At 41.5% G+C, this 13,723-nt stretch overlaps 1 protein-coding gene and 1 long non-coding RNA gene across 2 annotated transcripts; both read left to right on the forward strand.

Annotated features, from left to right (window-relative positions):
* The first annotated feature begins 708 nt into the window (after positions 1-708).
* On the forward strand, positions 709-1,700 carry LOC134132261 (uncharacterized). The gene is made up of 3 exons (XR_009956798.1): positions 709-840; positions 931-1,024; positions 1,642-1,700. It is a non-coding gene; the product is annotated as an uncharacterized LOC134132261 (long non-coding RNA).
* A 9,601-nt stretch (positions 1,701-11,301) lies between these two features.
* On the forward strand, positions 11,302-13,380 carry LOC119229754 (adenosine receptor A1-like). Its single transcript, XM_037490432.2, has 2 exons — positions 11,302-11,630; positions 11,836-13,380. The coding sequence occupies exons 1-2, from the start codon at positions 11,302-11,304 to the stop codon at positions 12,455-12,457; spliced, it is 951 nt and encodes a 316-aa protein (XP_037346329.2). The 3' UTR covers positions 12,458-13,380.
* Positions 13,381-13,723: the final 343 nt, after the last annotated feature.

The following is a 13,723-nucleotide window of genomic DNA, read 5'->3' on the forward strand; positions in this document are numbered from 1 at the left end:
CCTCTCTCACTCTCTCACTCTCACTCTCTCCTCCCACAATCATCCATGTTTTAATAATGTACATCACTAATTAAGCTTCTTTCCGGGAGTTTTTTGTGCTTTCTCGCCTAGCAGGTCTCCGTGGATCATAGTTTCGTGCGGACCCCGGTTCTGACTCCTGGCTCATGGCTCTGCTGACACCTGCTGCTGCCATCATCATTACTTTAAATATGATTCATATTACTGTCATCAAAAACCAACATCTTTCTGCTCTCCCTCCCCACAGAAGCCTCTGTGGATGGTGGTTCGATCTGATGGAGGTTGTCCCTGCAGTGGTCCTGCCGTACACCTGTTCTGCTACTTGCAATTACTTGTATCATTTCAGTTAGAGAAATTGAGTGTATTGTTGATTCTGTACACATGACATCCATTGCAGTCTGTCCATCCCGGGAGAGGGATCCCTCCTCTGACGTTCTCCCTAAGGTTTCTTCCCTTTTTTCCCCATTGAAGGGTTTTTTCATATTTTGGGGAGTTGTTCCTGTGCCGATGTGAGGGTTTGGGGACAGAGGATGTTGCATGTGTACAGACTGTAAAGCCCTCTGAGGCAAATTTGTAATTTGCGATTTTGGGCTATACAAAATAAAATGAATTGAATTGAATTGAATTGTAATTGTGTCATCTATGATGATTTAATGTGCTTTGACAAGATATATGTGCAAGGTGGTGTAACGCAAGTCAATAAGAGTTGGGCTAAAAGTCAGTGTCTTGTGGGTTGACAGTAAAAAGGGAGGGTCTTCCAAAAACAAGCACCAGGAGGGTGAGAAGCAGGAGGAGGGTCATAACAGACTTTCAAAGAACAAGGTACACTACCAGTCTGCATCCTGTGTGTGTGCTGTTACATTACATTACAATACATTCATGGTTCCTCTGTTTCTCCCTCTCCCTCCAAAGGTTGTCGTGAAAAAGAAAAATGTTTCTAAATACGAGACAGGAGGAGGAGGAGGAGAAAGTGGATGATGAGGCGCGTCATGACACAAAGAACAAGGTACACTACCAGTCTGCATTCAGTGTGTGTTATTAACTAAGCTATAGAGATTTTTATGTTTGGATAGTTAGTGGTAATATGTCATTTACTTGCCCCACATGCATAACATTGTTGAAAAGATGTTTTTCTTCTCTAACAAGACTGCGGCAACAACTAAAAACGCAGCGAAACCACAGGTGAATAACATTATGTAGTAAGGATGAGTATAAACTGTATGCTTTCCACTGCATAGTACAGCATGGTACGGCTCGCTTTAAATGGTACCTGGTCTGTTGATGTTCTAAGCGTACCGTAACGGTACTTTAAACGTGACATGAACACACTGAAGTGGTACTTCTGCAGTGGAAAAGCAACTGAGTTAAAGCGAACCGAGCTGTGCCGTACTGAGACGAGTCGTACCACGCAGTGGAAAAGCAAAGCGAGCCGAGCCGAGGCGTTACATGCAGTGGAATAAATCATGTTTGTGTGCGGGCATACCATCGCTTTTTTACTTGCTATTTTTGTATTTCCTTGCACCTCAAGAAAACGTGATGTGTGTGTATATATAAAAAAAACTCTTGCTTATTCCACCTTCATTTTACCCGCCTTTCATAATAATTTTGAAATATTACTTTAAGGTGGGAAGCCAACCAGAGGGGACGGGGAGCAGCTGGTTGCCCTGGACAAAATAAAAAAGCAGCCATTATTGGTGAGTAAATGCATAATGTGTTGAGAAGGGAAAACAAAACTTTTAAGACGTTATAAGTTCACCACTTTAACCATAGCCTACTTGTATCAATGTATAATAGGCATCAATGGAGACTGGATAAGGTAGGGCACCCATTATTGTTACTGTATCTGCTTAGCACCTATAATACTAATTCATTGCTTGCACACTTTTTGATCCCACCTTTCCTTTTCTAAAGCCTCATTTCTGGGGTATTGCGCTCAATGTGCTGTAAGGTGTGTAGTCTTCTATTTTGTAGAACATGTATTGTTGCAAATAACCTCATGGCATATTGTTGTTGTCTGAAGTGTTCATAAATAATATTCACCCCTCCTTCACCCTTAATCCCCTCTGTCCTGCCTTATTTTGTCTATGCCGGTAATTGATTTGCTTGATTTTAATGCATACCTTCTTCGAGCATGGTGTGTGTGTGTGTGTGTGTGTATGTGTGTGTGTGTGTGTGTGTGTGTGTGTGTAAAACAAAAGGTCTTGTTTGCTCAAAGCCCAGCCCAGAGAACACGGAATGTGTTAAAAAGTCAGGATTTGTTAATTCAGAACAGATGGCTGAATGCCATTCGCTCATTATTGTTACGATATTATTATATTGTCTAATTATTTTTGTCTTCTCTAGATACTACATTGAAGAAATGGCCGGCAGCCAGCCGAGGGCAGATAGGCACAGCTATAAATTCCAAGCTCGCAGTGTTAGTAATTTCAAAAGAGAGGCTCGTGTTCAAAAATTGGAAGCCTGGATGGGGACGTCTGGAAGAATTCAGCCAAACTACTTCTCTCGTTCTGGTAGATTTATTCATCAGATCACAGGTCAAGTATAAGCGCTGCGTTTGCAAAGGCAGGAGCAATCCTACCGGCCCGCAGGCCGGAAGAACACACACTAACTAACATCAGCAAGAACATGTTTTATAACCCAAAAGACAAAGAAAAGATTTCTATTGGCCCTAAGCTGGCGTAGGGGATGAACCTTCTCCCCCCGCCTCTAAGGATCCGGTCACATCCAATGTGCAGACCACCTTGCCTAACGTAAACAAAGAACAATGGTTGAGTGTTGGTTGGGGTGTGGTGTGAACCTCCCTCCTTATCTTACACATCTGCTGGTTGACCCGCTGACCTTGCTTCCCTAGTCAGAACAGAAACCGATCCCCTTATCAATACACACAGAGAAACCTCTGTTTGTCCGTGCGGGTCCCGACTCTTAAATCAAGTCCAGACAGGAACCCCCATCCTGCCAGACTGTCTCTGACTTGAATTCTTCAGCAGGACAGGAAAACAATTTCTAACTCAGCACTAAGAAAAAAGCTTTTGATTATCAATTCCCCCTTTTTACATAATTCATTATGTAAACCAAAAAATCAAAAGAAACTACTAATCTAAGCACTAAAAACCTATATCAGTGAGTACGGGTGAATGCAGCAGAAATGGAAATCCTCTAAACATAAAAAAAACAAGACACTAAAACCTATATCAGTGTAGAGGGTGTATGCAGCAGTTATGGAAATTTCTATGCATCATAAGGGACACTAAAAAATCTCTATCACATCTAAACCGATTACAATAGACACAGAAATACATCCTAGCCCCAAAAACTATCACACCACCTACGTGCGTGCATCCACTATATATGATGTGTGCAACAGTTAGCAGATCATCTATTCAGGGACGTTGACCCTAACGGGGTGTCTTCTTCAGGTCCATTGAAGTCGGTTCTTACAATATCCATCTCCTCCATTCTCCCACAGCCCTAACAATTGGATCCTTTCATGTAACAAAACCATCTTGTATGGCAGGGGCATTTTAGCATCTACTGCAGTTGTGATGCATTAAAGACATAATTGTCTGATACAGGGATCTAGTATCCACAAAGGGTGAAGGCTACTATGCTATACTATAGTACAAAACAGTGACATTATCAAACCCTTTCATTGTCCAAAATGTTGACTTAACCAATTATTAATGGGATTGTCTATGCCAGAGTGTTCAGCTTATTTAAAGGACATGGCTCTTAGTCTATTTAATGCTCTAGTAAAGGATCCATCTGGGGCAGAGTTAATTAAAAGGAGAGTGTCAACATATTTGACTATAAAAACGCCTTTTATCCCATGTGATGTACGCACAACAGTCTCGTGTTCCATTTTTAACTGGTCTATTTTAGTTTTAGTTAGTTTTTTTAGCTATGTTCCTTACACAAGTGGGGTGCCATATTTCCATATTATCTAATTTGCCACTATATTACATCAAAATCTTAATTCTTTAACCTGTTCTACACACCCCCTTTTGAAACAGAACAGAAACCACAAATCTGTTCTTTTCATAAACACCCAGATAAAACAGTTACAATTTGTCAGTTAGGACACAGAAAAAACATCTGCCAGGTTGATGCTGGTGAAACATCTCTCATCAGAGCCTATTGCATTAAACATAGTGTTAAACATAGAATTTGGGGCGTTAATAGTGTGTTGACACCACAACTTAAAACTCAAATCGTGCACCGTATGATAGTCGGGCTTCTGGTTCTAGGGACCCAATTAATCAAGGTATTCCAGGGGAACCTCGTCTTTTCCAAAACGCCTGCATCCAGCAATCCTTCAATTTATTTTCTATCCCTACTGCTTATTATCCCTTACGGGGTACTAAGGACGGTAAATTTGGACCGTTCCATTTAACCATTTCAATTCAATTACCACCGTTGCAATTGGAATCAATCCCACATCAATCAAGCTCCCCCTTTCGTCCAAAATGTGTCAAGAAATCTACCATGAGTTGTGTTTCCATTGTCAGTGTGTGGTTTCACATGTGTTTCTCTGATTTGAGTTTACTTCAAATGTGTGTGCAATAGTTTAATATTTGTAGTGGGCTCCCAGTCCGTGGCATCAACCCCTGTCTTTAACGATTGACCCCATGTTCTCAGCTTCTCCTCTGCTTTGGATGATCAAGGTGATGTGAGGAGCCAACGTCTCCCGTAGCGCATCTGCTACGCCTTGTTTTCCCCACAAAGATGTCACAGACGTTGGATGTCCATTCAAACTCCAGTCGTAATCCACAGGATATCATAGTCCTCCTCAGGAGAAGACAAACAGTTAATTGTGCAATGTTCAGTCCGGTGTAACACCTTGAATCAGGAGCCCCAACAGTGAACAGTCTCATGTAGATCAGGTTGGTCTTAGTCTTCCACTCTCTCCCACCAGACGTCTGCCTCTGTCTGTGTCTGCTGGACTTCAGCTTGCAGCAGCTGGCTGTCAGAGTGGGGCGTGGATAGAAAGCAGCCACTCCTCTGATTGGCCCGAAAATCCGGCACAGCATTCCTTGATGGTGGCAGATGGCATGTTCACTGTGGAATAGCACCAGAGTCCAGCATAGATCTGTAATGTCTTCCATTGATCGTCAGAGTAACCTCAGGTTCTGGAACAGGTTACCATCAGCCATCGGATCTGGGCACCACTATGGCATCTATTATAGTGTGTATGGTGCTTGTGGTGGATGGACATCATGAGGGTCTCGAGCTGTGTTGGACTGAGGCCTCTGGCCTTTAGGTGATTAGGAGCATGCCCTGGAACAATTTCCAGACTGCCCACAACAGAAACAATTATTTTTCTTTGTCTAAACTGCCCCTCATTCATCTTACCTCGGCCTCGGTTGCCCCTCCCCACTGTCTTCTCGGTTGGCTGTAGCACCGTACAGTGGGGCCCCCGTCATGTCCTGTAGTCCTGCTTGTACGAGGCATAAAGTTAGGGACAGAGAGCCTGTGGAGGAGGGTATGCGTCTGGTTGCTGGTAGACGGCGCCTTAGGAGAAGGGAGGGTTATCTGGATAAAGGCTGAATAGGTGCTCACTCTCACCCAGTTCACCTTCTTGGGATATTAAAGTCTGATCCTTGGCCAGAGCTTCGCAACCCAATTATCTTACAATTAGCTCATTTTCTTAATTTTATTTAATTGTAGTTTATTCATTAGTCCTGCTTACTGTGGCTGATAAGAAACAATGTTGTACATTCATCACAAAGACAAATTTGTTCTTACTCTCCGATATCTAAAGCCTTGGTATAATTTCTCTCTTTACTTGTTTTTTTTAAAACATCTACTGTTTTATTGAACACAATTCAATCAATCTAGAAGGGTTAGGGTTAAAGATCTTTAGTTTTAATATTCAAATTGTATCATAACGTATCGGTGCAATTTTATTAAATTCTGGTCATTTAAACTTGAGGATTGTGTTTTGCACAATTAATCCATGCCCAATATTTCTCTCTTCTGTAGTAAGTAGCACAGCAAAACTGTACACACATCTCCATCACTCCTGTTGAGGCCTGTATCAATTTAAAACATGGTTAAAAATATCCCCATATGAAGTTAAATCTAATATCCAAATAACCTCAAGACCTCTAAGGCAATATTTCAAATTTTGTGTTTATCCCCAAAACGAATCTCCCTTCTTACTCTACTATGTTTGTTTAAAAATGTTCATTTTTATTTGTTCTAATCATTCTACGTTAAATCCTCAATTTAAGTGTTGCACTTAAAAAGAAAGTAGGTCAGGGCATTTGTTGTTTCCTGTTGAAACACGATCAGCACCTGTTGTGTGTTAACCATCTAAAAGTTGGAATATATTTGATCAATCTGTTTGTAAAATCCCATCTACAATCCAATTGTTTGTGTAACTTTGTAACTTTTGACATTACAGTAGTGATGAGCCAAATCATCTAAACTAAAAAGGAAAGAATATCCTCTTTATGTCCTAATATTTAAGAAAACTACATAGACTTAATCACATCACTGAAGAATACTTACATTTAAGATTCATTTCATTCAACAGTATGTGTGTGTGTGTGTGTGTGTGTGTGTGTGTGTGTGTGTGTGTGTGTGGTTCAAGAATTTGCTTGAGTTGCTCCAAGTGAGCAAGCATCTCTTTGTCCAGCCTTAATGGCCCCACCGTTTCTCCCACGCATCTTCTGACTGCTGTGACCTTGTTACTCCCATAAAACCCTTCAACAAGATCTATTATGTGTCTTCTAGCATATCTTCCTTCCTGCATGTCTACAACTCTAATGATTTCCCTTCCCGCATTAACTTCTCTAAACTTGTGAACTACTATCACTAGTGGATGGACATCTGCAGTTGTATCAATCACTAAAACCCACAGTTTTAAACGATGTATCAGAAGGTTAATCCCAAACCACCAGTGAAATAAACAATAGGACCAAGAGACGATAAATTCAGTTTGCAGCAGACCCATCTGGTCAGGACTTCCTATCCTACAGCAGCCTGAGTGTCTCCACTTTTACTGCTTTTCGGCCCAAAAGCAAAACGAAGGCATATCTGTTACTTGCAAACACAACTTAGCTCATGTCCAAGTTGGGATCCAATACATTCACTCATTCATTCATTCAACACTGATAGAGTACAGATCTCTCATGTTTAGCACAGTCAAATGCAGTATGTAATACTTTTTACTTGTTGAACCATTACAAGACGACAGTCTGTAACAAAGTTTCCATATTTCATGTCCTGCTAGTATCAATATTCCTTGATCAGACATTTGCTTCCATCATCAAGATACTGTATCAAGTGTATCGTGCACTATACACTCAATATCAGCACTCAACGATTTACAGCTCATCTCTGAGTGTAGGAGACTAAAACTACAAACATTAATACCAAACGACTGACACTATATACACCTACTCTCCTCATTTCTCATCACTTCTTAGGTTTCAAATCATTACTTTGATGCAGGTTCTGATCTGGCCGAGTTTCCTTGATAACATCACCCTGTCTCATGCTTGTTCTGTCCGAACCGGGTGATTGATTGCTGTTTTCCTCAAGCTACGAGTTGGGGCCTTTTCTGACCATCCCGTGACCTTGTGGTGTGTTTAGATTACTCTAATTTACAGGCTCCGGCTGGGGTCTGTCTTTCAAATACCCAACTTTTCTCGTTTCTCCCAGAAATGTTCTACCACATTTCCACATTTAGTTACAGTTCTTAATAACCTATTGTTGACCTCATATAGTTAAATCAACATTGGGGTAATAGCTTGGAGTCCTAGAAACTCATTCACATAGAAGTCATTCATGCTTCATTATAACAACTTTATTCACTCTGAAAAAACAGGACAACCAAACAATTTTGATATCTCCAATTGTTGTTTTGTTTGTAAACCTGTTGTTGGATCTACAATCCCTAACTGCACCGACGCTTGTGCGTGTCTCACCCATAAGGGGTGTTAACATATTAATTTATTCTGATTCGTCAAACTAACTGATTTATGTGAACCCCAAATGACACAAAATCATTAAACCATTACAATCAATTTTTATTTTATATCTTTTTCTTTTGCTACGTCTATCTAATTCACTTCTTGCACTGAACTTTTCTAACTGTCTGTGTGAAACTCTGTCGGCATCAATAATCACACAACTTTATAAGAATTGATCTTCTTTCCACATTGTCTCCCTTTAGCTCCTAGCACTGCATGTGCTTGTGTGTGTGCTGGCTCTGCAGCCGGCTGCAGCACCCTGCTGGCTGAGTCTCTGTCTCATCATGATAAGGGGCTCCGCAGCTGCAGCCTTCCTGCATCTCTACGTCCCGCTCCACTTATTTCTGTTACATGTTTCCTTTTTTAATTTAGATTTTTTTCTTTTCATAAATCTCTCATAGATCTTAAATAGACCCAGAGTGCCTACTTTGCATCCATCCCATATCATTATGGTTTCCTCTGTTTTCCTCACAGTTTCACAGGTTATTTTATTTGTTCACACATGGCTTTAGAACACCAGAGAAAGGACACAATGCCCAATACTGTGAACCCAATCAAGAAGCTTCTACTGTATTAGAGGAATACAGCGCTCGATTGTTGAGGCTTATAACACCAGTTCACCTGTATTGTTTTATTTCTCTCATGTTTGTATCACCACTATTGACTATGATTTTCCCTTTTACCCTTTAATACATATCCCCACAGATGTGTAGTCCGGTCAAACACTTTTCACTGTCAGATTCTCAGTCCTTTTCAAGTCCTGATCCACAGCTTCTAGGTTCGGTAAAACACCAGGAGTTACACCAACCACCCACACATTTCCCAGTATGAAAAATAACAAATCTTTCCCTGTGTCCTTATTTCGTCATCTAATATTCTAACCTGCCAGTCCCCATATCACACTAATGGGGCTGCAGGACCAGAGGTACCTTTCAACTTGGGTTTTCTTCTGACTAATGATTAACATAAATTTAAACCCTGCTCTGATCTAAACTGCCAGTCCACGACATACATACGTGCAACTGCAATCACCAAAGGGACCGTTTCAACTCTGGATTTCTACCGACTAAGAGTCGACCTCAGGGAACTCAAGTGAGCCCCGTCATTCCTTTTTAAACTCTATATAATTACCTAAAGTTCCCTACCCGCTGAGTCCCTACTCTTTCTTCTAAACCGCCAATATTACTGACGTAGTACTGCGGTTACCAGCGGTACACAGACCCATCTGGATTCCTAATGACTAAGGGTCGACCTTCGATAGCTCAAATGAGCACCGTCGTTCCTTTTTAAACCCTGTATTTAATTAACTAAAGCCCTACCCTGTGTCCCTACACTAACTAAATCGTCAGCCTTACCGCATGCGAACGTAACGATCTGCGATCACCAGGAGGTCCACCGACCTCAACTCTGGATTTCTAATGAGTTGACTTCAGGCAAACTCCTTATATATATATAACTAAAATCCCTACCCTATGGACACTCATTTACTTTCCCTAATGTTGAATTCAATGTGATTATGTGCTTATACTTTACATGTGATCATCAGAAAATTTTGAAATTTAGTTTAAATTTAGTGGTCTTATAGGACAGAGACGTATTCTGCAGTTGACAACAATTATTTTAGATTTGTCCAATCGCAGACTTTTCATTCCTTTAGAACAAAAAGGGGCTCGTCTGCTCACCCATTCTGTAGCGCGCTCCTTTGTTGTCAACGCTGAACCACGCCGCCGGCCTTCTGCCTGTTCCGGAAAACGGATGCCCCCTCGATCTTCATCCAGGTCAGCCAATCACGTCAGGGTCACCAAAATTGTTAGTAATTTCAAAAGAGAGGCTCGTGTTCAAAAATTGGAAGCCTGGATGGGGACGTCTGGAAGAATTCAGCCAAACTACTTCTCTCGTTCTGGTAGATTTATTCATCAGATCACAGGTCAAGTATAAGCGCTGCGTTTGCAAAGGCAGGAGCAATCCTACCGGCCCGCAGGCCGGAAGAACACACACTAACTAACATCAGCAAGAACATGTTTTATAACCCAAAAGACAAAGAAAAGATTTCTATTGGCCCTAAGCTGGCGTAGGGGATGAACCTTCTCCCCCCGCCTCTAAGGATCCGGTCACATCCAATGTGCAGACCACCTTGCCTAACGTAAACAAAGAACAATGGTTGAGTGTTGGTTGGGGTGTGGTGTGAACCTCCCTCCTTATCTTACACATCTGCTGGTTGACCCGCTGACCTTGCTTCCCTAGTCAGAACAGAAACCGATCCCCTTATCAATACACACAGAGAAACCTCTGTTTGTCCGTGCGGGTCCCGACTCTTAAATCAAGTCCAGACAGGAACCCCCATCCTGCCAGACTGTCTCTGACTTGAATTCTTCAGCAGGACAGGAAAACAATTTCTAACTCAGCACTAAGAAAAAAGCTTTTGATTATCAGCAGAGATGCGAAGATCCATGAATTTTTTTTTTTTGTTGTCATTTTTGTACATTTTGATAGACCTTAAATAAATAATGTAAATTTCCACATTTTGGGCTTTTATTTTTGTTTCCTATTTTGTATTTTAATAATTTTACTAATATATAGGTGGACATATATAGGTACATTTATGCATGTATATATATGTGTACATGTATGCACGCATATATGCGCGCATATATGCGTGCATGTGTGCGTGTATGTATGCGTGCATGTATGCGTACATGTATGCGTGCATATATGCGTGCATATATGTGGCGCATATATGTACATATATAATATAACATATAGGAAAACGGCAAATTTTATATATGTCACATATATCAATTACCTATATCAAAACATATATTAAAACATATATGTTTATATAGGTTCTTTCCATGTGGGAGTCTCCACCGCAGCGTCCGGTCTGGTCTTCTTGGAAGGACACTGCAGGTGGTGGCTCTTGTCGTGTTGTTAAACGGCGCCAGAGACTCGCCCTGCAGCGGTGGGCGGCAAAGGGCTAAGCCCAAATCTCAATGGATTTTAGAACACTGAAATTATGATGTTATTTACTTTTTTCCAGAAGTGGCAAAGCATCAAGACTCATCATTTAATGAAACATCTACCATTATGTAAGCCTGCAAAGACTCTAGATGCACAACTTACAGCCGTGTTATCTTTGAGGAACATCACAACGTAACAGGAAAAAAGAAAAAAAAGGACTTCCGCAGAGGTTTCACAATACTGAGATGAGTGATAAGTGGCACAACACAGCGCCGTGCAGTCACGCTCGGACTCGCACTCCGACTTTCCACTCCTTCCACCATCGGACATCATCCAGATCAGGAGCGCAATGGAGGCAATAGTCGTGATCTACACGGTGTTGGAGTTGCTCATCGGCGCTAGCTGCTGTCTTGGTAATGCGCTGGTCATTTTGGCGCTGCGGGCCAGTAAAAGCCTTCGCCAGCCCACCTTCTGCCTCATCGTCTCTCTGGCTGTCACCGACTTTCTGGTCGGCATCGTGGTCGTTCCCATAGCGCTGTTCGTGGACAGCAGAGTAGAGACGTCTTTCCACGGCTGTCTCTTCCTCAGCTGTGTGACCATCCTGTTGACCCTGGTCTCAGTTTTGTGTCTCCTGGCCATTGCAGTGGACCGCTTCCTCCGGGTGTTTGTACCTCTCAGGTAAGCCCGTCCAGACGCACTCACGCCTCCTGGATGCAGAGCCAAGTTAAAGGGCAGGGATTAGTTGGTGATTCAGTGACATCTTCTGTTAAAAGTCTTCAAAACTACAATCACAAGATGGTCTCTGTAAAACGTGTTCATACAGGGTCACAGCACTCCAACACCTCTTTGTTGAGGCTAACCGCTGCTTATTTTCTGTCTGAAGGTACAAAAGGACAGTAACGCAGAGACACTCTTGCCTTGTGGTAGCAGCGTGTTGGCTGCTTGGAATCCCCCTGAGTTTTGCTCCCATGCTTGGATGGAACAAAAATGGCTCCGTGTCCAACTCGACTATTGAATGCAAGTTCATAGATGTGATCCCCTTGTCATACCTGGTGTACTTCAACTTCTTTCTCTGCAACCTGGTACCTCTGACCGTGATGACTGCGTTGTACGGCTACATTTTCTGCACCATCCGAGGAAACCTTCGAGAGAAACCAGGCAACAGGCCCCAAAACTCATCTCAGGACTACCTGAAGAAGGAGAAACAGCTGGCAGGGTCTCTGTCTCTGGTCTTGTTTCTGTTTGCCGTGTCCTGGCTCCCTCTCCACATTATGAACACCATTAATTACTTTACATCACCAGGTTCTGTACACGAAATAGCTATCTATGTTGGCATCGTGCTCAGTCACGCTAACTCGGCTGTAAACCCAGTCGTGTATGCGTTCAAAATAAAAAAGATCAGGACAGGCTACATGAAGCTCTGGAGAAAGTACGTAACATGTGGAGAAGAAAAACCAGTGAGTCAGACATCGCAGTCGACAGACAACAGTAACAATGACACCTGAGGACCAAAACAGGGAACAGGACAGGGAAATGTCCTTGTTGCTTCGCGCCTTTGTTCTTCAGGAGCAGGTTTGATTTTTATAACTGGAATTGAACATTCATATTGACATTGTGTGAACATATAAGAAGTGAATTGTATTGGAATCTAAAAAAACATTCCTTATTTATACAGTGGAAACATATTTAACAGTTTGCACTGAAAGGCATGTTGTCTCTTATGTAAAGAAATGTTGTGTGAATGTGGTGGAGCTTGCATATGAGACTGTTGCTAAATATTGTCTTACAGAGAAAAAAGACAACTTCCACTTTTTAAAAAAGCTTTGGTTTAGTTTCCCTGTTGTCTTTTCTGTTGCTGTTGCGTGTCCTCTTCAACAGAAATAACACTATTAGCTTCACTAAAAAAGCCCTGCGATGTATTCGAGCTTGAAGTGTTTGTTTGTATCAGGTGGGAGCAACATGGCAACCACCTGTTAATAATGTCCCATTCTCCTATGGAAACATAATTCTAATGATTATTAACATTGCAGTCCAACACAACAACCCAACACAAAATACAGCCTACAAGCTGCAGAGCTGTTGGACGGCATTCACAGTGTACTATGACTGATGCCTTTTTAACCACCAATCTTAAGATCACCTCCTTAATGAACCAATGCACACCTACTGAATTAAAGAAAACATTCCAACCTGAAATCTGTTTGTTGGTAAATCTTTTATTTAAATGTAAAGATGAGCAGTCGTATGTTCTTAGTTCAGTGTGTTACAGTTAGCCATTATTTTTTATTTCCTCACTTTAAAGTTCCTGACCAGCGCAAGATGATGACTTAGTTTGGAATAACAACCTGTAAGTGGATTTTTTTATCCTTCTTTTTTATTATTGTAGAAAATCAGCTTTTTCAAATACAAAAATACAATACAAATTTTTTGAAGCAAGAGAATATTCCTAAAGGAAAACTGCTTGAATGATTTTTGAGTTTTTATTGTAATGCTAGAAGAAAAAAGCTTGTGTTATAGATTATAGCTTGTGGCTATAATCTTACAGCACAGCGAGGCAGGAAGGATGGACCCGTCTGTGGTCTGATGCGGAACTAAAGCATCTAACCAACAAACCAGACTTTGGGCCGTGGGAACTTCAAGTTTAATCTCATTCATGGTTTTAAGATTAAGAAGCTAAAGTTAATTGTTTCAATTTTGTCCAACCGGGTTACCCAAATAACCCGAACATTGTAGACCGAAGTCATGGGGCAGAAAAGTCCCCTATAAGTTGG

The sequence above is a fragment of the Pungitius pungitius genome, chromosome 8, assembly GCF_949316345.1.
Source record: "Pungitius pungitius chromosome 8, fPunPun2.1, whole genome shotgun sequence".
Lineage (NCBI taxonomy): Eukaryota > Metazoa > Chordata > Actinopteri > Perciformes > Gasterosteidae > Pungitius > Pungitius pungitius.

Bases quoted from the DNA above. Each gene is read 5' to 3' on its own strand.
- LOC119229754 (XM_037490432.2), top strand. From the start codon at position 11,302: ATGGAGGCAATAGTCGTGATCTACACGGTGTTGGAGTTGCTCATCGGC. The intron at 11,631-11,835 runs GTAAGCCCGTCC...TTCTGTCTGAAG, and splicing joins CGGGTGTTTGTACCTCTCAG to GTACAAAAGGACAGTAACGC.